Raw genomic sequence first — 26,775 nt, forward strand, 5'->3', positions numbered from 1 at the left:
GTCATGGTGCACGTATTGGAGTGTTGTGTTGGGTTTCGTGAATGGTTGGTAGCTGTTATTTCTCAGGTTGAAAGTGACGTCAAGGAAGTTGACGGTTTGCTTGTTGGCTTCAATCGTGATCCGTAGGCCGTTCTCTTTGAAAATTTGGCATATGCGCTTCTTGGTATTCTCGCTGCTCCTTGGCGAGGCGCGACACACTGCCAGTCCGTCATCACGGTAAATACCAAGGTTCAGATTGAGGCTAGCGAGCTGGGAGAGGAGGAAACTCCCAACGAGTTCACACGTTTCTGCTCCGTCAAAACTTCCCATAGTGACGTCAAATGTTGCATTGTTCTTTTTTTGCCATGGTGTATTGTTGTGGATGAGAATGGAGTTTTTTGCGTGGATGATGATGTTTCTTTCGTTGCCTGTGATTGAGTCGTAGTCTGAGGCGAAGTCTAGTGCTTGAGTCAGTAGGTCTTGCGTGATGGAAGGGTAAAATTCCTCGATATCAAAGGAGATAAAGTTGTGCTGTTGTTTGTCTTGGATGTTGTTGAACCATTTGATTACTGCTGCTGTATTTCTCCATTGGTTGAGTGGTGTTTTGTCCTTGATTTTTGTGTTGACTCTGTCCAGGATTATTTTGCTGATTTTTCCTATTTCAGATTTAGTTGGGTTTATTAGTCGGCATGTTGGGTTATTTGCGAAGTTGGGTTTGTGATCCTTCAATGTGATGAAGGCTTCCTTGTTGGCTGTGGCGTCCACCCTGTCCTCAATGTCCAGTTCAGCCGCGATCCTTTTATTTTCCAGGTGGATGTTCTGTAAGGTATTGGGTTGCGCTTTTTTGTATGATTTGGTGATGCTTCTGTCCAGTAAGGTGTGGTGTTCTGGTATGTCCATTCTGTAGAAGTTTGTGGTTTTATCGGCAGCTATGATGAGGTTGTTTACTTTCTTGATGCGCTCCTTGTCATTTTTCAGCTTGGTGAGGAGTGGGTTGCGGATTGGCTTGAATTTGACTGATTGTATCATTTTGAGCATGTCGTTCTCAAAATCCTTTAGTTCCTCAACTGTGGGTGGGTTCTTGGTAGATTTGAATCCGTAAGTTTCCTTTTGCATTCCTTTTGTTTCAGGGTGGAGGAAAAATGTGCTTTCCACCGCATCCTTCTTAGGAAGTGTTCCGTCTTTTCTATGAGCCTTAGCTTGTAGTCATTCTGCGCGGGTATGGGAATGTTCTTCGTGGAGTAGTCGATGTTGAATTTTTCCATTTCTGATCGTCGTACAGTGCTCAACAAATGTCAATTTGGAGCAGAGTATATGTCTTAATAAGGTTATCCAAAAAATAGTGCTCGATACCGTAGTAGAGCGCAATATATGTATGTGTGGGGAAAAAAAATCACAAGACTATTTCATCTCTACAGGCCTGTTTCATGAGGGGGGGTACCCTCAATCGTCAGGAGATTTTAATGGGAGCATTCGCATACCATGGTTTATATAGGGCACAGAGTGGGTGGGTACAGGCTGGCCTAGGGGCGTGGTGATTGGCTCATGTGTTACCTAGGAGGTGTTTCCGTCTATGGCGGCATGTTGTTACAATTTCGCTGCGCTTGTTGAGGGATGACAGGTCTGGACGGTAAATAATAAACAGTTTCTCTTTCAAGCATAGGTTGCATCTTTTATTACCACTATTGTAAGGTGTGCTGGATGCAGGAATTTGCCATGTTATTGAATATTCAACATTATTGTCTTTGAGGTCCCAAATGTGTTTGCTGAGTTCTGTGGTATTTCGCAAATGAGCCGTCGACCCCCAGTCAGAACGACTCCAAAACCAACAAAGCATGTAACTGTCGAAAGAAACCTGATTGCCCTCTCAACGGGGGGTGCTTACAAACATCAGTTGTCTACCGATCTAAGGTAATACGCAAGGACATTAACACATCCGACACATATGTAGGATTAACCGAGGGTGAATTCAAAACCAGATGGAACAACCACAAAGCTTCTTTCAGGAACAAAAACCTGCGAAATACCACAGAACTCAGCAAACACATTTGGGACCTCAAAGACAATAATGTTGAATATTCAATAACATGGCAAATTCTTGCATCCAGCACACCTTACAATAGTGGTAATAAAAGATGCAACCTATGCTTGAAAGAGAAACTGTTTATTATTTACCGTCCAGACCTGTCATCCCTCAACAAGCGCAGCGAAATTGTAACAACATGCCGCCATAGACGGAAACACCTCCTAGGTAACACATGAGCCAATCACCATGCCCCTAGGCCAGTCTGTACCCACCCACTCTGTGCCCTATATAAACCATGGTATGCGAATGCTCCCATTAAAATCTCCTGACGATTGAGGGTACCCCCCCTCATGAAACAGGCCTGTAGAGATGAAATAGTCTTGTGATTTTTTTTCCCCACACATACATATATATATATATATATATATATATATATATATATATATATATATATATATATATATATATATATATATATATATATATATATATATATATATCAAGAGGGACAGAGACAGCGCACAGTGCATGTGGATCACATGTTACTATGGCGAGAAAACATGGAGAGACTGCCAGTTATCTAGTCTCCACCAGTTGCAGAAAATGTGCCATCAGTACAACTGGTAAGTGCTGTTTCAGTTCCATCACCAGGACCATCAGTGAGTCAGACACAAACTAGTCTCATCATTGAACCAGATTCAAGGGCTGCTGAGTTGCCATCATCAGAACCCAGATCACCCACAACAAAAACCCCACCAGTGATCAGCAGGTACCCAGAAAGGTTTCGAGTACCACCAAAAAAACTGAATCTCTGAAGACAGTATAAAAATCTGTGTTAAAGATGTACAAATACTGTTTGTATAATAAGCATGTTATTGTTTACAAATGAGGGTTAAGAGTTCAGTACTAAAAAAAAAGAAAGAATGTGGCTTAAGTACAGTTTTTTAATTGAGCTGCTGCATTTTTTGGTTGGGTTGTTTATTTATTTTGAGTAACTTCTACAATTCTAAAAGGGGAGGAATGTAATAGAGTGATCTATGTTTGTCTGTTGCCATCTCCTGGTGAATGTTGGCTATAGCGTACTGGGGTTACTTTTTGGTTGGCCAACGATTTACGTGGTGTTGCGCACCTGACGTCAAGTGTGTGAGTCTGTTCTGAAGTCTACAGTAAAGAGACGTACTTCATCCCCTCGCCTGTTTATTGCCTCCAACTCAATATATTACAACAACATTGCTCCATGCAGACCCTCCAGGTCCGCTTGGAGCTGGAGGGGGCGTGGCCTCCAGGTCCGCCTGAATTTCGGGAGATTTTCGGGAGAAAATTTGTCTCGGGAGGTTTTCGGGAGAGGCGCTAAATTTCGGGAGTCTCCCGGAAAATCCGGGAGGGTTGGCAAGTATGATATTTGTATATGCATATGTGTAGATATGTATACATATGTATGTATATAAACATATGTATGTATAAACACACACATATATATATATATATATATATATATATATATATATATATATACATGTGTGTGTATATATATATACATGTATGTATATGTATGTGTGTGTGTATGTATGTATATATATATAGGTGTGTATATATATATGTACATGTGTATTTATGCATATATATGTATGTATATATATGCGCGCACACACATATATACACATATAAACATATACATATATAATCTGTGTATTTTAATGTATTGTTTAAATGCTCTTGTGCTACAAAGTTTTTTAGTCTTATTTTTAGAAAATTCAAAGTATTGATGTCAGTGTCAAAAGCATGGAAATATGGCACCAATTTATGGAATGTTAACAATAAAAACTAAAGTAAAAATAGAGTCAATATTTTAGAATAATTCCCAGCAATACAGTAATATTGGGATGTATTTGAATTATTCTCATCCACATCTTATGTTGTAACTGCAACCAGTGATTGCTTCCTTAGTTAAAACAAATAATGAATATAGGCTCCTTGGATGGATGAAAGAAACAGCTCTTAGATCCATAAATCCCAGAATCCATTCTCTGGTGTGGGAGTAACTCCGCCTTCTTTTTTGTTATTAAAATATGTGTGCTGTGATTTGCTGTGGCGTTTGGTCCTCCCACAATGGGCGTGGCTAGTCTGACTCCAATCCCCTGTCTGTCCCAAAGTGTTTAGAGAAAGAAGAGCTTCGGCCAATGGCAGTGAGGGTTTTCAGTTTCACTAACGGAAAAACGAACTTTCGTTGGCATAAAAGGGAAGACATATCAACTGTAACGTACGCGTTGTTTAACATGCGGACTGAAACTGTAGCTTAGGTGACTTTTTCGGTAGGGGAAAGGAAAGGTTAACGGGTCAGCGAGGGCTCAACATGGATGTCCGGGGGGACGACAGTGCGACACTGAGCTGGAATTAAGGCTGTTTACGGGCTATTTCTGGTCGAAGGATTCTTTTTTTTGGTAAGTCTGGTCTCTAAAAAATGTATGTCTGCACACAAAGAACAAGTACTAATAAATATTACTTTTCTCTATTACAGGGTTGAAAGTTGGAACCATTAGCAAAGGTACGTTTTTACCGGTTCGCCTCATTCAAACGTCACCATTGCGCATATTCGTGTCAAACATGTAATTCAATTTTAGCTTTGGAATACATTGGCTTTATGCTGATAAGCACAACTCCTACACCCCCTCTTGGTCCTCGTCCCATCTGTTGCAGCTCCTGACCTTATGCCACACATCCATTGTTAGTCCTCTGTTTGACTATTTGGCTTTTTATTTAAACACACAGATGTCCCTTTTGTCCCTTCAAAGTCACCGATGTTATATATGTGTCAGTGTTGTTGCCTTTATTTGCCTTTTTTATCTGTGCATCTGCTGATGCCTTTAAGAATGACCTCACTGTGCCACACAAAAGCATCAGAGAAACAAACCACCCTAACTTTTATCATACATCATCATAATCATATAGGTTATAAAAGTCAGAGAGCAAGAGTTTTTATTGAGGAAAATACTATTTTTGGATTGTTTTGTCCTCTCTGTCTTTGCCTTGTTTGCTAATCTGATACAACTTTTTAGTTACATAAATCTATAAAGTCCAGATTTTTCAGTCAGGTAATCATGTAAATCAAATTAATATCTTCCATGGTCAAACTAAGTAGAGTTACAACATGCCTAACTCGAGCTGCCATAACCATTGTTTTCAAGGGGTGTAACGATTCAATTTTATATTTTTGGTTGCTGATGCGATTCAGGGACGATCGCATTTATTTAGAACAAAATGATCCAAAACGATTCAGTGAGTTGAAATTGATTCAGTAACTTTTAAGCAAAAAAAATCAACCGGTGTGACTGAAAAAAATACTGGATACTGGGCACTGCAGCTGACATTTTATATATTTCTGTTATTGCTTGTAATGGAATTGTGTATGAATGAATTATATCCATCCATTCTTCCATCTTCTTCCGCTTATCCGAGGTCGGGTCGCAGGGGCAGCAGCCTAAGCAGAGAAACCCAGACTTCCCTCTTCCCAGCCTCTTTGTTTAGCTTCTCCCATGGGATCCTGAGGCGTTCCCAGGCCAGCTGGGAGACATAGCCTCCCCTAGGTGTTCTGGTGGTTGTTTGAGCACACTGCAGCTAATCCTGGATAGTCCCAATCCTTAATGCTTCAGTCACATGCAATATTCTCACAGAAATGAGGCAAAAAAACAGTTTTACCTACTGTACTTTGAACAACTCCACTTGAGGCAAGAATTCCTCCCCAAACCCGAAGATGGCACTCCACCCGGGCGAGAACCATGGACTCTGACTTGGAGGTGCTTGTTTTTCATCCTAGTCGCTTTACACTCAACTGCGAATGGATCCAGTAAAAGCTGAAGATCCTGGCCAGATGAGGCCAGCAGGACCACATCTGCAAAAAACAGAGACCTAATCCTGTAGCCACCAAACTGTATCCCCTCAATACCCTGACTGCGCCTAGAAATTCTGTCCATAAATGTTATGAACAGAATCAGTAACAAAGGACTTACCAAGCTCTGACAATGATCATACAGGGAGCGGACCGCCACAATCAGGCAATCAGATACCCCATACTATCTGAGCACTCGCCACAGGACTTCCCGAGGGACACGGTCGAATGCCTTCTCCAAGTCCACAAAACACATGTAAACTGGTTGGGCAACCTCCCATGCACCCTCGAGGACTCTGCTGAGAGTATAGAGCTGGTCCACAGTTCCACGACCAGTACGAAAACCACACTCCTCCTGAATCCGAGGTTCAAATGTCTGGCGTAGCCTCCTTTCCAGTACACCTGAATAGACCTCACCGGGAAGGCTGAGGAGTGTGATCTCACGATAGTTGGAGCTTCTGCTCAAGTGTACGGGTAAATGGATTATACTTGTATAGTGCTTTTCTACCTTCAAGGTACTCAAAGCGCTTTGACACTATTACCACATTCACCCATTCACACACACATTCACATACTGATGGCGGGAGCTGCCATGCAAGGCAGCTAACCACGACCCATCAGGAGCAAGGGTAAAGTGTCTTGCTCAAGGACACAACGGATGTGACTAGATTGGCAGAACCAGGAATCCTCAGGTTACTGGCACGGCCACTCTCAAAACCACGCTATGCCGTCCCCAAACCCTATGTGACGATAAATCATGTATGTTAGCAGGTGTTCTGAAAATGTCACTCGCTCTTCTCTCGATCCTCTATCTTGGACTAATATTAGACTTAACAAAATTTAAACATGTGTGATCAATGTCTTAGGTTGCTAGTTACCTGTGGTGGTATTGATGCGTTGCGTCATTGCATAGTTGCTAAGATAAGGTTTAGTGGGGAATGACAATTCACTCACTGGCTCGCCTACCTTGTACAGATTTTCATCAGCGGGCACCTACTTACACTAATGCCACTTGGATGATCTTTCATCCATTTTCTATATTGCTTGCCCTAATTATCAAGCCCATCCCAGGTGACTTTCGGCAGGAGCCAGCCAATCACAACAACCATGAATGCCTATGTACAAGTTAGAATCTCCAAATAACCTTACGTACATATTTTTGGAACGTGGGCCGCCCACATAGATGGTTTATCATCTCTATCTAAACTTCTATCTCTGCTTCCAGATGTTGATGCTGTGGAGGCGAGATGTGCCGCTGTCAGAGCGGCTTGGGGAGGAGTCCCCTTTGACGGCTGCAGCAGGCGTCCCAGCCACACCAGCTCCAGCGGGGCCCAACATCTCCTGGCTCCCTGATCTCCCCTTGCTTAGCCAGGACCAGCCCACTTTTCTCATGACCCCTGCAGCACAGGCTGTGTCCGGCTTCTTTGTTTGGACCGCCCTTATCCTCACCTCTCACCAGGTAAGCAAGAGCTAGGCCTGAGTCAATGATCCATTTTGATGGATGATATATTGTCCCACAAATTATTGTGGAAAAACAATATTTTTGTCAACATTATTTTGAGACCAAATTAAGCACTTGGGTAATCATAATCCATCCATCCATTTGCTACCGCGTAATCCCTTCGGGGTCGCGGGGGGCGCTGGAGCCTATCTCAGCTACAATCGGGCGGAAGGCGGGGTACACCCTGGACAATATATTATAATATTAATAATGTTAGTATTCCTTTCAAACACAACAAACTTTGATTTCTCATTATTTTTTAACCATTGTAGTTGGAAGTTGTTGTTTTTTTGTTGGCCGCGGCTTTCCAACCAATTTGCATAGTTGCTCGTCAAGCAATGTTGAATGGCTCATCTTGCTCACTCTTTCGAAGCTAAAATATTTCCATACCTCCTCCCATCTAGACAAAGGTTGTGGATGACTTTCAACAGGATTCACTCCGTTCATTTCTGAATGGAGTTTTATGAATAAATGCGCTCAGTAGCTGAGAGTGATGTACAGAGTGAACCCTCTTGTACTCTGTTTGAAACAGAGACATGGAATTATCGAGTTTATTTTCATTTATTGTTCGATGAGTTGATTTGTTGACTATAGGCCAAGGCCTACTGAGAGCCACACCCTTTACCCATAACTGCATGTCATGTATTAATAATCAAACAACTATTTACTTTATAAAACCATAAAAGTAAACAAAATGTCCCAATTTTTGTAAACCATTACATTTGATTTTTTTTGAACAATTGTCCGACACCTTGGCCTCAATTCTGTTGTGAAACTTCAAGAATCAATCAATACTGTCATATTTGTATGGAGCACATGAAATTCATGTCTGCTGTATCAGGTAAACATCTACCTGGGCCCAAAGAGGAGCACAGGTTGCTTGGCAGCATCCCTCAGCAGGTGTATCATGTGATGCACTGCATGCACAAACACATGGAAACTTGATCTAGGGTTAGGTGGTAAGGGCATAGAAAGGCTGTCAAGGTAATGCTGTGCAATAATTGGGATTTAAATCAGAATTCAACCAAATCTTTCCTGTGTTAATTAGTCAAAATACACAATTAAATAAAAGCCTTTCTCCCTCAATTGCAGATCTACATGCACCTGCGTTACTACAGCTCACCCCGGGAGCAGCGCCACATTGTACGCATCCTCTTCATCGTTCCTATTTATGCCTTCGATTCTTGGCTCAGCCTCCTCTTCTTCACCAACGATCAATACTACGTATACTTTGACACCATCAGGGACTGCTATGAAGGTAAGAACCAATATCAAATACTCAAAATATTAGTGAATATTCAGGTCTTATGATGCAAGTTGCTATGCACCAACACACGCATGAAAGTGTGTTGTTTTGACAAGCCCCAATGAGGTGATGTTACTGATTAAAATCCTTCCCGCTACAGCGTGGACAACTTTTCCAGTTGAGTTGAAGCATGTTGCCATCAAATCAGACTGGTGAGGAACAATCTGTCCAGCCATTGCTAATTGATTAGTCCACCCACAAAGGGATGTTGTCAAAGGGCCCCATTCATCTCTCCTGTTAGGCTGTTGTTGTACAGTGGAATCACAAAGTTCTAACTCGACTTGGAAACAAATTATGTCTCTAAAGTTGAACAAAAATATTGAGGTGTGCAAAAACCCACCGTTGTGCGTGACAGCACATCGCCGAATATTTAGCTCAGCGGTGTTTTACTCTATTTTTGTGGTGCCACCAGGAATGGACAGGACAACAAAGGGTCCTGGTTGCTCAGTAAAATATGCCCAAGCAACAATAAGTCAACATGGGAAATAAAATAAGCTATTTTTTTGTTATTATGAAGAGAAATTAAGTTGTGACTTAAATTGTAAGCATTCTGGAAACAATGTGAATCACAATTTCTTAAGGACAATTCATCTTTTTTCTCATGTTCAGTTCTTTAAATTGAAGGAAATCAGTTTTATTTGTATAATTTTAATTGCTATCATTACTACTATTCTGACACTGACTGGGAGACAGGAGCGAGTCATATTAACATCCTTAATTAAAATGGCAGTGTTTGTGATGCAGTTCCATCAGTAAAATGTTTAAAATCATTTAGAATTGGGCTCTCACTCTGAGATTTTTGTTTTTTTTCCACAGTGGAAGTTCTAAGGTAAAATGTGAATGTTTGTTTGTGATGCAGTTCCTTAAGTCAAATTTTAAAAATCATTTAGAAATGTTTTCCTCTGAGTATAGATGGATCACTGTCCTAAGACAGCACAGCTGGTAGGTAAATGTGCTGCACAATTGAATATCTTGGTTACTCAGACAGCTATATGTGTGTATATACATTTAGAGTGGAGTATGTCGTTTCCTAATAGGGAAAGACATGTCTCTTGGATTCATGTTAACATGGTGCCAGTCAGTCTGTGAGGTTATTAAAGTGTTGTTATCAATGACGTTTTTTTTTTATTTAAATTTAAAACGGTAATTTAAGTAACTGTCAGGGATTTTACCGCGTTTATCATTCATACCGTTTATCGTTACATCATTGTTTTCCTGGATTGGTTTGTGTTTGGCTCTGGAACCGCATGTGGCTCTTCAGCCTCCTTGTGGTGGTTTCCTTCTGAGCAGGGTGAGGAAAATTATAATTTTTGTAGTTTTATGATTGTCTGTGGGGTTGTGAATGTGTACAGGCTGAGTCCTGAGACACAAGGAAGTCAAGGAAAAGGGAGGGAAACCTGTGTGCGGTGAGAAGCTTATTGAATATGCAACCCTTCGGGCAGTTCTTTTCAAATAATGGGTTTGGGGGGCATGCTTTCTTTGCCGTACCAGGATATGATGAAGCATATGTAGCACTTTACTTTACTGTAACCACGGTGGGAGACGAGGGAAGACCGGTGTGTTATTTCCTTTTAATGTTAATAAGCTTATAACATTATGCAGAGGTATAGTTCTAACAATTTTATAGTCTAATTATACTATTTTTAATCACGGTGGAGAGTGGCGGGGGCGCAAAATATTTTTTTCTTCCTAGCGGGGCGTGACAGAGCGTATTTGAAAAGCACTGCTCAAGGGTAACCTAACCATACAATCGTGCCAAAAAAATTGTAAGGAAAAAGTTTTATTTTGCATGTACCGATTGCTTTGCCTGTAAAATTAAAAACATTCAAATTGGAACCTTCTCTTCCCCTCCGCATACAGCAGTGCAGGTTAGGTCTGAGTTGGCCTCTGTATAACTTTAACAAACAAAAAGCTCAATCAAATTAGGAGAATAATTTATTTGCCCCCATAATTTCCCACCTGGTGCAATATTTGTATTCTGTGTTGAGTCCTGACCTGCTCTTCTCCTGAGTTAAGGATGACTGACCTGTTGCATGGCAACAGCACCCCAAAATCCTTCTCATCTGCCGGGCTGGCTACGACAAGATAATGAGTTTTCCCTCAAACCAACTTGCTTGCAAAGTTCTCATTGTATGCGTGTCTAGCGCCTACTGTATCGCCGTGGCGACCAGTTAGGCTGTCAACAGATCCACAGGGAAATGTGGGCAAATGGTAAACAGGACGCACAGGCAAACTGTTCAGCCAGTCATCATCTCAGCGTCGACGTCAAACAGTGACGTGAAGTTTGTGTGTAGGTGGAGTTGATGGAAACGCAGATTGACAAAAGGCACCGTGCAATAATACGCTAACATAGAGATGGCCTAACACAAAGGTTGGCAGCAGCACAAACAAGCTCTGCTGTGAACTAACAGGTCACATTCTCACACTTTTTGTATTAAACTGATAGCAGTTATCAAGCGGACATGATTGGAAAGCACATATAGTCAACACAGAGGATGAAAGAGCTTAGAGTTTGGGAGGGAAGGGGGGAATAACAGGATTAGCACAGTTGTGTTTTTATGAGCCGCTTTGGCTGTCATCGTCCACACGCTGAGGCGGCACACGGGGGACATAATCCCACACCCACCACCGAAGATGTCCCTGTGTCGGTTTCAATTAGCACACTTAACATACTTACACTTTAATACAGTATGTATACTATGTGCACTGTGTACTTGGTTCTAGTCGGCAGGATTTGTGTAGTGCTCGCCCAAATCAATTAGTCGTTGCGCACTTACTGGAAATGATGATCACAGTGTATATCTGTTTTCTCTATTACTTCTTGCCTTTTTAATTGTGATTTGCAACCACTCGAGTTAGTCTTGCCCCTCCATGGCGTTGATTAAGCTTGGTTTAGTTTCCATTGTTGCACACATTTGTTAAGTGCAACATCTGGCATTTTGCCTGTACAGTACTTCGCAGTGTAAACACCCTAATGCACTCAAGCGTGGAAGTGTGTGAATGAAAATAGAGCCTGTGCGTGTCAGAAAGTTGTTAATTAACTGACAAGCTGTAAACATGACATAAAAAAAGTATTAGACTTTCATTGTAGCTTTTAGTCGTTCAGAATTTATACGGGCTACATGTACTGTACAGTACTAACTTGCGAAAGTCAGTTGTATATATTTATTTAGCAATTCTACAGAAGCCAAGGTTCATCTGGTGCAAGGGTGTCCAACATTTTTTCCAGCAAGGGCTACTTACAGAAAATTGTGTTTCATTTATTAAATTTTGTGCATTAAAGATGTTAAAACTAATACAATGTAGGTCAATCAATATATGTTTAACTATCTGAGCATAAATCCATATTTTAGCTTTCTGTGAAAGCAAATTCGTGTAACATCTAATCTAACCCCCTTGATTTATTACATTTCTTCTTTTTGTTATTATTTACTAATGTTATTATTGTTCCGCTTTAGCACACTCAAAAACTTCCTTTATTTTGAAAGAACCTTGGACACACGGAAATCATCAAAAACAATATTTAGCAAGATGCACAGGTCGTCAGCCATTTTGGTTTTCAAAGTCCTATTTTGGGGGGGATTAGGCCTAGTTCCATTTTAATCCGTGATGTGTTTATTTAGTCTGTAGAATGTGCCGTGGGGCAAAAAAAACAAGTTGCAAAACAAATGGCTCCCGGGCTACACTTTAGACACTCCTGATCTGGTGAGTAGAAGGGAAAAAGTTAGTGCAGAGCAGGTGTTTCGAGCTTGTTTTTATTGAAGGCCACATCGCAATTATAGCTGTGAAAATCCGCCTATTAAAATGAATATACATGGATATATTTGTATTATAGAATTTAAATAGGAAACTATTTTGGATTACTATAATTTTTACTAACAGATTGATGGATAACTTGCTTTGTTTGTTCAAAATTGAAAGAATAATACATGCATGAAGTCAGAAAGTGCTTTATTTCCAGCATTTTTTTTTTGCAGGCCACATAAATGATGTTGCGGGCCACATAAAATGATGTGGCGGGCAACATACTGTATAATAAAGCAGCATAACATCTCTGCGTGCGCGCGGACTTGCAGTGCCTGACATAGGTGATGGGACAGATGAGTGGGAAGGAAGATGATATCATACGAGTGTTGTAGCGCAGGGCTATTCAAATACATAATGAAGAGGGCCGCAGTTTCAAGATGCCAAGGGCTAAGAGGCCTGACATCGAAATGTAGATGTTTCATCAGAGACTGCCTCCGCAGGTTATATTTCTTTGCAGCGTAAAAGCCGATGTGTTTACTTTGCAATTAAGAAAACGCAGTCTCACTCAACAAGTTCATTATTTTGCCATCGCTACTTGTTTCCAGCGCGTGCAGCTAGTTAACAATATGAATAAAAATAATCTGTAGTTTTTGTTGAGGATTGAAGTTCCTTCTTTTGAATTGTTTTCCTTCCTCAGTTTTATTTCTTTACATTTCTTCCTTCATTTACGTTTGTAAGAAAATATAAACATAAAATAAACATTACAAAAATTAACTTCCATTGTGTATTTTGCATTAATAATGTTCATTGTGTATTTTACTTAAATAAAATAGAAAGTTTAGTGTTAATATAGTCACACAATAAACTACAAATGTTTACACATATAAAAATTGCACAACATTAACACACCAAACATTGTATGTGACTTATCACTATAAGTGTTGTCGCCCTGTACTGGTCAAATTTAGCACTACATGTATTAAATGAGGTACCGTTACTCTCAGACAAAAAAAACCCACAACTGCGAATGCAAAAGACAAAAGTCTGCAATTTTAATACAAAACAAACTAAATATCTTTATGCACAAATTACACCTACTTACAAATGTTTGACCAAGTTTGGTGATGAAGCTTACATGCTGGGATTTCATTGTTGCTGCTTGTCTGGATCAATGTATCCGTCGCTTAAAAGGTCCGCCAGAAAACAATGACTCGAGCACTTGTTTGGGGTAGAACATTCATTCTTTGGTGTCCAGTTGTTGTTAAAAGTCAGATTTTTGCCATTTATTTGGATTTTTTTCCTTGGTTTGAATGAGTAGTCTTCTTCTACTCACCCCACTGTTGCTTCACTGTAACACATATGCCTTGCTGATGCTCCCTGCGGGTTGGCGGGAGTGCTGCATACATGATCAACCCTAGTTTTAATGGTTTCATCAAGCCTAGTTGGGTGAAGTTCGGCAGGCCAAATGAAAACTTTTGGCGGGACGGATGTGGCCAGCCCCATCACATCAAATGATGTGGCAGGCTATGTAAAATGATGCGGCAGGACCACAAAATAACACGACAGGACCACATAAAATGATGTGGCAGGCCAGATTTGGCACCCATGCCTTGAGTTTGACACCTGTGCTGTAGAGTAATAATTGTTGTTATTTTTTCATTAGGTAGCGTGCAACTTTCTGGTTCATTGAAGATCCCTATCGTATTGCGGGTCTGGGGGGTGGGAGGGCTGCTTGTTGTTGCCATGCTGATGTGAAATGGAAGAAATACATTTCTGTGCACCCTTACCCAGATCTTCACCGGAGGCTCTTCCTATTTCTATACTGTAATGACTGAGCATCGTTTTCTTTTCAATCAACAGCAACCGACATTTGCTCTTGATTCCACCATATGGAAAGTCATTAAATTTGGACTGGAAAGACCCATCATTGGTACATTTTCAGTGCAACTATGACTGTCTGGAAAATGTAATTGCCGAGAAAATGACATAGAATTAAGGAATGTTGGGAAATAGCGGGAACGATGTCATTGTTATGTGACAGACATTGGCTCCTCAGAAAATTAATTGGTTGGGAAATAAGACTTTTGACGAGAGGTAATGAAGTTTTCATGCTAGGACAAACACGTGTCCCTCATGCACCTGGATCAACAAACAACAGGAAGTTCCCTACCAAACCCTAACACCAAATAGTACCACCAATCAGTAGAAGTCTGTGGCTGAACTAACCCACGTATCCCCACGTAACACTTTTATTTTAGTGACTTGTGTTTGTGTTACTCTTCAAGGAAAGGCAACAATCTGGCTTAGTTTTACTTTCCACTTGTTTGTCCCTGCTTCTGTTGCATTAAACTACCACTGCGTCCCCCTTTTAATGGGCAATCACCATCCCTTTGCTAGACTGTTACTATGTCCAAGCAGTCCAGGGTCAACAAATCTAAACTGCACACGTGATGCGTGTGTTTACGTTGTCTCAGTCTTGACTGCCAGCAGGTTCTCTTTTCTCCCTCACTCAGTGGAGCTTTTATTGCTCCATAAGAAAACAACCTCCACCTTGTGGCACTGAACAAATATTCTTTTGATTTGTGCACAAGAGGGATTTTGTGTGACGGAAATAGGAATATTTTGACACGCACATGCTCACAAACAACACTTGAAACCCTCCCCCCAAAAAAGACTCCTAGAATAAATTACAATGCAAGTAGGTGACAAGATATGAGGTGTTGACGATATCTATTGCAACTTTGTTTCTTTTCTTTCCTCTCTTTTCATATTGCTGTTTATTTTCTGTTAGTAATATAATAATTTGTCTCCACCAATGTCTAAGGAATGAAATGTTGCATATCGTGGATTTTAGTGTTGAATGTGAATCTGACTTTGTACATTCTGTTTTTGATCTTTTTGTTTGTTTCCACAGCTAAAATTACTTAAAAAACATGAACGTGGGGTCAGGTTGCTTGGCAACACTAAATTGGCCCTGGTGTGTTAAAGTGAGTGTAGTGTGACTGTTGTCTGTCTGTGTTGGTCCTGTGCTGAGGAGGCGACTTGTCCAGGGTGTACCCCGCCTTCTGCCCGAATGCAGCTGGGATTGGCTCTAGACACCCCTGCAACCCAAGAGGGACAAGCGGTAGAAAATGGATGGATGGAAGTCCGTAACGTCATGTTTTTTCCCTTTACAAATTAGAAAATATGAAGACTTTGACTCTGCTAACTTAATTGGTTAGGTGATGGAGCTCTGAACTCAAAACACTTGTATCTCAAACATCTCCTTAAAAAGGAATTGCAATTAATAATTGGTGCATCCCCCCAAGAAACACAATTTTAACATGTAGGAAGAATAACTAACATTTAAATAAGGAATATTGTATAAAATCAATACAATATAATTGTCTAACAACTATAGTGGTAATGTAATTTAAAAAAAGTACAGTATCTCCTTACCCTAGATTTCCACTGAATGCAAAATGGCCGCAAAACAGCACACGCACAGCGGCGAACTCTTTCTGTACTCAAGTCGATGTGTCCGTTTACACTACCTGCGGAACGTCACCGATAGGCTGATGATGTTCTGCATTCCAGCACTAAATATACGCAGAGCTTCTATATTTGCCGGGTGCCGCAACAAATCTGTTCAATTTAGCTCAAATCTGCTTGTGTTGGACAGGAACTCATGCACTAACACAAATTAAATTATCTGGTTTACTTTCAAAATAAAATACTCAGTTTTCAAGGCAGATTGTATTTTACACTTTGAGAGGTCCATAGGGTGGCGACGGACATGAAGTCAACTTGTCAAAGGTGTTCAGACGTAATTTCACCTCCGTTGACACAAATGGATAAGGACATGCTAATTCTGGAGGTCCAAAATTGAAGAATGACATACAGGCATATCCCGAGCAGCTATATGGAGATATGGGGGCCTGTGTCAAATACCAGCTGATAAGGAGACCAGTAAAGTTGTGACACGCTCGCCAGAGATGATGTTACTGTTGTGTTGTTGCTTTCTACTAAAAATAAAATTGTTTATCAAGTGTTGCCGTTTAGCACCTGTTATTATTGGCAGGACCAAGTTTATTTGCTTCTGCTCGTCTGGAGGGACAAAATGAACTCTGGTTCACTTTACTACAACTCTCCTTACCACGTGATTACGCTCGGATTGGCGGGATCTCGTAAATGTCTGAGCTATTTCGTTGCAAGACGGAACCGCAACAGAGCGGTGATGGGGATTGCCAGACTGCGGATGGCGTCACCCTGCCTTGGTGACGCCGTCCCACGTGGACATCCGGGGTTAGAGCTGTTTTTCCGTCAAACCCACCATCAGCAGCTTTTTCATATTTTCATAGATAAACGTTCACAGTTTGGATATTATTTTCTTATTCTTCGCTGGCGTTAGACTTATTCTGCTTCAGTATGGTGTAAAATAACAGTGATGCGCTCAAATTGCTTTGCCAAATTGGCGACGCGCTTGGTCATGTTTTTGATGATTTCAGCCATCCATCCATCCATCTTCCACAGCTTATCCGAGTCCGGGTGGTGGGGGCAGCAGTCTAAGCAGAGATGCCCAGATTTGCCTGTCCTGGGCCGCCTCCTCTAGTTCCACAGGGGACACACCGAGGCGTTCCCAGGCCAGCTGTGAGACATAGTCCCTCCAACATGTCCTAGGTCTGCCCCAAGGCCTCCTCCCGGCTGGACATGCCCGAAACACCTCACCAGGGAGGTGTCCAGGAGGAATCTATAGTAGATGCCCGAGCCATCGTAGCTGGCTCCTCTCGACGTGAAGGAGCAGCGGCTCTACTCTGAGTCTCTCCCGAATGACCGAGTTCCTCACCCTCCTCACCCTATCGCTAAGGGTGATCACAGATATCCTGCGGAGGAAACTCATTTCTGCCGCTTGTATTCGCAACCTTGTCCTGTCGGTCATTACCCAAGGTTAGTGACCATAGGTAAGGGGAACAGTGACTGCATCACTGCCGACGTTGCACCAATCTGCCTGTCAATCTTGCGTTCCATATTTCTCTTACTCGTGAACAAGACCCCGAGATACTTCAACTCCTATACTTGAGGCAGAACTTCACTCCCGACCCGAGGGGTGCAGTCTTTTCCGACTGAAAACCATGGCCTCAGATTTGGAGGTGCTGATTCTCTTCCCAGCAGCCGCACACTCGGCTGCAAACCGCCCAAGTGAACGCTGAATGTCCCAGCCTGGCGAAGCCAACTGAACCACATCATCTGCAAAAAGCAGAGATGCGATCCTCTGGCCACTAAACTGGAAACTCTCCACACCCTGACCGCGCCTAAAAATTATGTCCTTAAAGATAATGAACGAGACCGGTGACAAAGGGCAGCCCTGGCGAAGTCCAACATCTACTGGCAACATGTCTGAATTACAACCGGCAATCCGAACCAGACTCAAGCTCTGCTTGTACAGGGACCGAATGGCCCGTAGTAACAGACCCTGGAGCAACCCTAGAGCAACCCCCAAAGGACACCGCAAGGGACACGATGGAATGCCTTTTCCAAATCCACAAAACACAGGTGGACTGGTTGAGCAAACTTCCATGCCTACTCCAGTACCCTAGCGAGCGTATAAATCTGGTCCTGTGTTCCACGACCAGGATGAAAACCACATTTTTCATCCTGAATCCGAGGCTCGACCAACGGCCGGACTCTGTCCTCCAGCGCACTGGAATAGACTTTCCCCGGGAGGCTGAGAAGTGTGATCCCTCTATAATTGGAACACACCCTCCGGTCCCCCTTCTTGAAAAGGAGGACCACCACCGCGGTCTGCCAATACAGAGGTACCGCCCCAAACTTCAACGCTATGTTGAAGAGACGTGTTAGACACGACAGTCCAACGACATCCAGAGCCTTGAGGTATTCCGGACAAATCTTGTCCTCTCCTAGGGCCTTGCCACTGGGCAGTTTTTTGATTACCTTAGCAACCTCGGCTCCAGTGATGGACATGACCATATTTGTGACCTCAGACTCCCTCCTCTATGTAGTGTGTGTCTGTAGGATTAAGGAAATCCTCAGAGTATTCCTTCTACTGCCCAACTATATCCCCAGTAGTGGTCAGCAGGTTTCCGCTCCCACTATACACAGTGTGGACAGGGCACTGTGTCTGACCCATCACCTCGGACCAGTTTGTCTTGGGAAACCCTACCAGGGGCATGTAGCCCCCAACAACATAGCTTCTTGGATCATTTGGGTACTCAAACTCGTCCACCACATTAAGGTGGCGATTCATTGAGGAGTTTGATTATATATTTATTTTTTTAATTCAATGATTATCATCCATTTCTTCTCAACGCTGTCCTTACACTCACTTTCTTCCTTCTTACGGTTGGAAAACAAAGTTATGCCAATCACTAGCTACAAGCTAATGCTAGCAAGTAAGACCATAATTTTTGAGTGGATTATACAGGGTTCACTAATGGCGAGGATGCTTCTTACTCAAAATGTTGCTTGTAACTTAAAACATAATATTTAGCCGAAAGACCGCTCTTATCTCAAAACACTCTTAAGTTGAGGGATTCTGAAGTTGAGGTACCGCTGTTTAACACCACAATGTACAGTATAGAATGACTGTTGTATTGTGAACCATTTTAGCATTCATTCTTTGTTTCTACTTAAAACATAATATTTAGCCGAAAGACCGCTCTTATCTCAAAACACTCTTAAGTTGAGGGACTCTGAAGTTGAGGTACCGCTGTTTAACACCACAATGTACAGTATAGAATGACTGTTGTATTGTGAACCATTTTAGAAATCATTCTTTGTTTCTAAGATTAATTTTATGCACTTGCAGTTATGTATGTTGTAACAAGACAAATGTTTACATTTGTCCCCAGCATTTGTGATATACAACTTCTTGAGCCTGTGTTATGAATACCTTGGAGGAGAGAGCGCCATCATGGCAGAGATTCGGGGAAAACCCATTGAGTAAGTACCACGTTTAGTTCTATTAGTTGTACTTGCTAGTACCAACCCTGTTTCCATATGAGTTGGGAAATTGTGTTAGATGTAAATATAAACGGAATACAATGATTTGCAAATCCTTGTCAACCCATATTCAATTGAATGCACTACAAAGACAAGATATTTGATGTTCAAACTCATAAACTTTTTTTTTTTTTTTGCAAATAATAATTAACTTAGAATTTCATGGCTGCAACACATGCCAAAGTAGTTGGGAAAGGGCATGTTCACCACTGTGTTACATGGCCTTTCCTTTTAACAACACTAAGTAAATGTTTGGGAACTGAGGAGACACATTTTTTAAGCTTCTCAGGTGGAATTCTTTCCAATTCTTGCTTGATGTACAGCTTAAGTTGTTCAACAGTCCGGGGGTCTCCGTTGTGGTATTTTAGGCTTCATAATGCGCCACACATTTTCAGTGGGAGACAGGTCTGGACTACAGGCAGGCCAGTCTAGTACCCGCACTCTTTTACTATGAAGCCACGTTGATGTAACACGTGGCTTGGCATTGTCTTGCTGAAATAAGCATAGGCGTCCATGGTAACGTTGCTTGGATGGCAACATATGTTGCTCCAAAACCTGTATGTACTTTTCAGCATTAATGGTGCCTTCACAGATGTGTAAGTTACCCATGTCTTGGGCACTAATACACCCCCATACCATCACAGATGCTGACTTTTCAACTTTGCGCCTATAACAATCCGGATGGTTCTTTTCCTCTTTGGTCCGGAGGACACGACGTCCACAGTTTCCAAAAACAATTTGAAATGTAGACCCGTCAGACCACAGAACACTTTTCCACTTTGTATCAGTGCATCTTAGATGAGCTCAGGCCCAGCGAAGCCGATGGCATTTCTGGGTGTTGCTGATTAACGGTTTTCGCATGGTATTAGAGAGTTTTAACTTGCACTTACAGATGTGTAGCGACCAACTGTAGTTACTGACAGTGGGTTTCTGAAGTGTTCCTGAGCCCATGTGGTGATATCCTTTACACACTGATGTCGCTTGTTGATGCAGTACAGCCTGAGGGATAGAAGGTCACGGGCTTAGCTGCTTACGTGCAGTGATTTCTCCAGATTCTCTGAACCCTTTGATGATATTACGAACCGTAGATGGTGAAATCCCTAAATTCCTTGCAATAGCTGGTTGAGAAAGGTTTTTCTTAAACTGTTCAACAATTTGCTCACGCATTTGTTGACAAAGTGGTGACCCTTGCCCCATCCTTGTTTGTGAATGACTGAGCATTTCATGGAATCTACTTTTATACCCAATCATGGCACCCACCTGTTCCCAATTTGCCTGTTCACCTGTGGGATATTCCAAATAAGTGTTTGATGAGCATTCCTCAACTTTATCATTATTTATTGCCGCCTTTCCCAACTTCTTTGTCACGTGTTGCTGGCATCAAATTCTAAAGTTAATGATTATTTGCAAAAAAAAAAAGTTTATCAGTTTGAACATCAAATATGTTGTCTTTGTAGCATATTCAACTGAATATGGGTTGAAAATGATTTGCAAATCATTGTATTCCGTTTATATTTACATCTATCACAATTTCCCAACTCATATGGAAACGGGGTTTGCATAAGCCTGAAGAACTAATTCAAAATTTATGATGTCCAATCATAGATGTTTGAGGTAGAAGAGTTCAATCATCACCTAGGAAAGTTTGGTATCTGTTTTACTACGTCGATATACCTCATCATGTGTGTAATAGAACTCTCCTGCTCTTTCAGGTCCAGCTGCTTGTATGGCACCTGCTGCCTGGGGGGAAAAGCTTACTCCATTGGCTTCCTGCGTTTCTGTAAACAGGCCACTCTGCAGTTTTGTGTGGTCAAACCTCTGATGGCCACCATCACGGTCATCCTGCAAGCGTATGGCAAATACAAAGATGGAGACTTCAAGTAAGTGCAGGATGGCCTTTGAAAAAGCTAGAATTGTTGCGATCGCATTCAGGTAATTGCCATTCTAGAGAAGGTTCTGTGTCACACCTAATAGTAGATGTTTTAAATGCAATTAGAAACAGTTTTACATTGTAGTTTTGGTGGTAAGTTGCAAACTACCAAAAAATAACAAGGCAACAAAAACCTTTACTCTGATAGTTTTACATTAATTATGTTCTACGGTTACTTCCTATCTATTTACATAAATTATTATGTTCTATGGTTACGTCCTATCTATTTACATTAATTATTATGTTCTACGGTTACTTCCTATCTATTTACATTAATTATTATGTTCTACGGTTACTTCCTATCTATTTACATGAATTGTATTTTATGTTTGCGTCCTACCTATTTACATAGATTATTATGGTTTATGTTTACGTCTTACCTATTCACATAGATTATTATAATTTATGGTTACTACTATTATCTATTTACATTAATTGTGTTCTATGGTTACGTCCTATCTATTTACATGAATCATTATGGACTATGGTTACATTCTATTTACATAAATTCTGTTCTATGGTTACTTCCTATCCATCAATTCTTATGTTCTATAGTTACTCCCTATCTATTCACATAAATTATGTTCTATGGTTACGTCCTATCCATTCCTATCTATTTACATCAATTATTATGTTCTATGGTTACTTCCTATCTTATTCACATAAATTAGGTTCTATGGTTACGTCCTATCCATCCATTTTTTACCGCTTGCCCGTTTCGGGATTGCGGGGGGTGCTGGAGCATCCTATCTATTTACATAAATCATTATGTTCTATGGTTACATTCTATCTGTTTACATAAATTATTATGTTCTATGGTTACATTATATGCAGTTATCTTCTGTTAAACATAAAGAAAAGTAAATGTTGGTTGAATTTAGTATTTTTATGTTTAAATAACTGCATTATTATACACCTAAACGTAAAAAGTACAATTGATTAAAAGCATTAACTTTAATTGTCATCTAGTTCAACACAATGTTATTATGTTAAATCAAGCTAATGACAACTATTTAAAGAAAAAGCATTTGGCATGGAAGCTTCTACTATGTTAAACATTAAATTATTTTGATGGTACATGGACATACTGTATAACATCATAAATAGTTAGAGAATGTCGGGCGGCACTCGTTTGCTAGTTTTATATCTTAAATTAATGTCCTTCCTATGGTTCTTTATCTCTGATTTTTCCAAACTTAATTTTTTTAATTGCTGTTTGTCTATTTAATATGATTCTTTTTAAGAGAGATTCCTATTTATTTATTTTTTGTAAAGTAATCTCTTGTGTTGTCTTCCACAGCGTTGCCGGCGGTTACCTGTACGTCACTATCGTCTACAACATCTCAGTCAGCTTGTCGCTGTACGCCCTCTTCCTCTTTTACTTCGCCATGCGGCAGCTGCTAAGTCCTTACAGACCGATGCTCAAGTTCTTCATGGTCAAATCGGTCATCTTCCTCTCCTTCTGGCAGGGTGCGACAATTATTACTCGTTTTATTGTATTCTTCAAACGGGCTTTTATTTAGCAGCTGTCTTTTTACTTGATGGCAATCCACAGGCATGTTGCTGGCCATCATGGAGAAGTGCGGCGCCATTCCTCAGATTAACTCAGTGGAGGTGTCCGTTGGCGAGGGCACCGTTGCCGCCGGCTACCAAAACTTTTTAATTTGCATCGAGATGTTTTTTGCGGCGCTGGTCCTCCGTCCCGCTTTTACGTACAGAGTCTACATGGACAAAAGTCTGAACACACAAGGTGAGAGTAAGAGAAGAACCTCAATTAACTTCACTTGAACTCTTTGAGTACTTCTGTCTTTTTCTCTCTTTTTACCACACTCTTGTAACATTAATAGTCTTGTCTTATGCCCTCTTCCTACTTAAACCTTCATTTTCCTCTATCTTCTCTGCTGCATCTTGAAGGACCCCTCACTACATATGGAGAGCTTGGTAGGTCACACACTGACAATTTTGTAGTGTCCTTAAAAGAAGTTAAGTGCGTTTGTCTTGCGGCTGTTGTTGATTTAAGTTCAATTTTCTTTTTTGGTCTTCAAAACACTGTTGCATTACTGTTCTTGGCTCTCCTTGATTGACATTGCTGTTAGGCATGTTCGGATGAGGTTTTTATGCTGCTAATTCTGGTACCTGTCGCCCATGACCGAAATCAGCCGACACATACCAATCAATTATATTAACTGTTAATTTTTCTATTTATTTATGGTGAGTGTCATCGACAGTTTAACAATATCAACACAATATTTAAATTAGTGTCTGTAAACACTAAAAAAAAAAGCATTATTTTGACAAAATTAAAAAAAAAGATCGAATCACTCTCTTTATTGATTGTGTTCATATGCATACTATCTTTGGCATCGATATCTGGCCTAACGACACTAACAAAATGAAAAATTTCTTGCATTACGATCCTGCTTTGTCAAATTTGTTTTGTAATGTTGTATTATATCTCCCTAAATAAATGCTAGTATATCCGTTAAGGAATATAGGGGGATAATTTTTCTGGCAGGCTGAAATATTGTGTATATTCTTTTATGTTCTGGTTGATAGTTCTCAATTACAGAATGATTAGCAGGCTGAATACTATATTTTATTAATAAATAGAGAAGGTTAAGACTAGGGATGTCCGATAATATCGGACTGCCGATATTATGGGCCGATAAATGCTTTAAAATGTAATATCGTAAATTATCGGTATCGGTTTCAAAATTATCGGTATCGGTTTCAAAAAATTCCAAGCTGCTGTTTTGAGGCATGTTAAAAAAAATAGTGCAGTTTGTGACTTCAGTAATAAATATGGCAGTGCCATATTGGCATTTTTTTCCATAACTTCAGTTGATTTATTTGGGAAAACCTTGTTACATTGTTTAATGCATCCAGTGGGGCATCACAACAAAATTAGGCTTTATAATGTGTTAATTCCACGATTGTATATATTGGTATCGGTTGATATCGGAATCGGTAATTAAGAGTTGGACAATATCGGATATCGGCAAAAAAGCCATTATCGGACATCTCTAGTTAATACAATATCTTGGAGCGATATGAACACCATAAACTTGTACAACACATAATGTACAGAATATCAGAAGCATTTATTCAGGTATGAATATAACAGATTACATCACCAAACAACTTCGTAACGACACAATTTTTATGTTATTAATGCGCAAAACTGGTATTTTAACATGGAAGTGTAGGCCCTCTCTTCTGAATGCAAGTGCTCTTATAGCCGTAATTACTGTACAAATGACAAAATCTGGCAATCTTTTATTGTCATTAAAAGTGTGTTTATGTCCATCTTGTGTTGAGCTGTTTAAAAAAGCATAATGTTTAAAACTAATTGTCCAGCCATGCTTGTAAAAACTGGAATTATCTGACAGTACAATGATGAAAAAATAAATCTGCGATAAATGCATATGCGATAAATAGTTCATGTTTGACAGCCCAAATGATACTGACTGGAAGATACTAAGAAATGTAGTTTATTTGCTGTAATGGAGGTGATTATTATTAACTTAGGCACGTGTCTCCACACTGTATGGAGACACATAATTAGCTGCTAGCCGCTTGTCAGCCAGAGGACTAAAAATAAATGTCAGCCAGAAGGGCTCAGCGTTTGTGATTGGCATTAAAGGCATTAATCGGAAATGGCGATAAGGTAATTTTTCACGAAAATCGGCAAATACTTCTCGATGATTGACCAAGCAGCACGTCCCTAATTGCAACCTGTAAAGTCAAGCACAGTCCATTGCAGAGCACTTTCTTTGACTTGTGAATTTATTTTTTCCCATTGTAAAATAAGGAAAATTAATTTGCCATCGTCTAAAACTTTCCATAAATCTCTATGCTGTGTTTTAGCTAAACAAACTACACTACTGTAACTGCCGTACGATAGTAAAATGCAGTCAGCCATGCGCATTGTTGTAGGATGTACTTTTGTAAGAACAATGAGCAAAAAATGTCTCTCTCATTGTACTTTCCAACATTCTTAACTGTCAATTGTAAGAAGAAGTAAATCGCTGTGAAACATAACCAATTCAAACCTAAGTGTTTTGTTTGTCTTACTGCAGGTGTGTCCGAAGTGCAGCTTGAGGGGCCATTTGTGGCATTTGGCTTGTTTTTTTGTTGTTTTTTTATCATTAACCCAGACACAATATAGAAATACATTTAAACCCAAAAATAAAGGTGATATAAAGAGAGAGTAGCTGAAATGTTGATATTAGTATCACAAATATTTGTCTTTAAATCAGGGGTCGCCAAACCGTTGATCAAAATAAAAAATAAAAAATGACATCAATGACACCCCCACCCGAAGAGTGACCAACAGACCCGCCAACAGGCACACATTTTTACTCCTGTACACACCTGCACGCCTCTGCCTGTTTCTCCTCAGCCTCACATTTGCCGCTTTCAACACCGCCGCTGCACACTAAACCCGCTTGACTCGCAAATGCGCTTTGCACAAAAATCATCGAGGTTCAACAATGCATTAAGGCTGACTGTTGCAACGCATCGGACATGTTCCAGCATCCAACATCAAACAACTCTTCTCTCAACCACAAGTCCGTGACCAACATCGCTCGCCTGCGACAGGAAGCTAACAAGCCAGATACTGGAGTCAGTGAACATTGCTCCAAAGTACGGATTTTGTGTTGATTTAGATGTACAAAAGTAAACATTGACTTGTGCAAAGGCAGTAATAATATGATAACAAGGCGGCAGCTAAAAGACTTCTCCGTTTATCCCCTCTTAATAAAACATGAGAAAGCTGCCAGGTGAACAGCAGATTTTACGATATCCGGCGCTGACGTATGACAACCATGTGACTCGCGTCCCATGTGTAACCATAGGATGAACAAATATACTACAGTACTAAGACTAGTGGTTTTAAACAGTTAACTTTGACAGCAATGGTGCTGAAAGTGCAGCACAGGGACCATCTGTGGCCCGTGACTCATTTGTCACTGGCCTCAAGGCACATTACAAAAAAACTCAACAAAAAACACAAGCAAAAATTGGGAAAACAGCAAGAAGCAAGATGGTGACATCAACCAACAATAACACAAAGGGGGAAAAAAAGTCATAAATATATGTATATATACACACATGTATGTGTATATATATATATATATATATATATATATATATATATATATATATATACACACAAAGTTGTCCCATGGTTAGATCTTGCTTTGGCTATTGGCTGAGACCACAAATATTGCTCTCGAAAAGCTTGGTGACAACTGCTTTAAATTATTATTGTCAATTGAATTTTGACAGCTTTGAATTTTGATTGATCGTGATTTATCGCAGTTACTTAACATTAATCCACGAAGTTGTCTCGGGGATACTCCACCAGCGTTGTGTGTCGTCCACTGCAGGTTGTCTG

The 26,775-nt window shown here is 40.5% G+C and overlaps 1 protein-coding gene across 3 annotated transcripts in view; it reads left to right on the plus strand.

Annotated features, from left to right (window-relative positions):
- The first annotated feature begins 4,079 nt into the window (after positions 1–4,079).
- The window catches only part of tmem184ba (transmembrane protein 184ba), a 24,532-nt gene continuing 1,836 nt past the window's right edge, over positions 4,080–26,775 (plus strand). The window contains exons 1-9 of one of the 3 annotated variants that reach the window (XM_061967316.2): positions 4,080–4,446; positions 4,524–4,550; positions 7,117–7,350; positions 8,485–8,650; positions 19,294–19,384; positions 21,157–21,324; positions 22,675–22,844; positions 22,930–23,124; positions 23,289–23,315. In XM_061967316.2, coding sequence (XP_061823300.1) covers positions 7,117–7,350; positions 8,485–8,650; positions 19,294–19,384; positions 21,157–21,324; positions 22,675–22,844; positions 22,930–23,124; positions 23,289–23,315 — 1,051 coding nt within the window. In that variant the 5' untranslated portion in view covers positions 4,080–4,446; positions 4,524–4,550. Of the gene's footprint in view, positions 4,447–4,523; positions 4,551–4,996; positions 5,098–7,116; positions 7,351–8,484; positions 8,651–19,293; positions 19,385–21,156; positions 21,325–22,674; positions 22,845–22,929; positions 23,125–23,288; positions 23,316–26,775 lie in introns of those variants that run through there. The other 2 variants (XM_061967318.2, XM_061967317.2) reach the window with 2 other exon arrangements.

Source organism: Nerophis lumbriciformis, linkage group LG11, assembly GCF_033978685.3.
Source record: "Nerophis lumbriciformis linkage group LG11, RoL_Nlum_v2.1, whole genome shotgun sequence".
Classification (NCBI taxonomy): Eukaryota; Metazoa; Chordata; class Actinopteri; order Syngnathiformes; family Syngnathidae; genus Nerophis; species Nerophis lumbriciformis.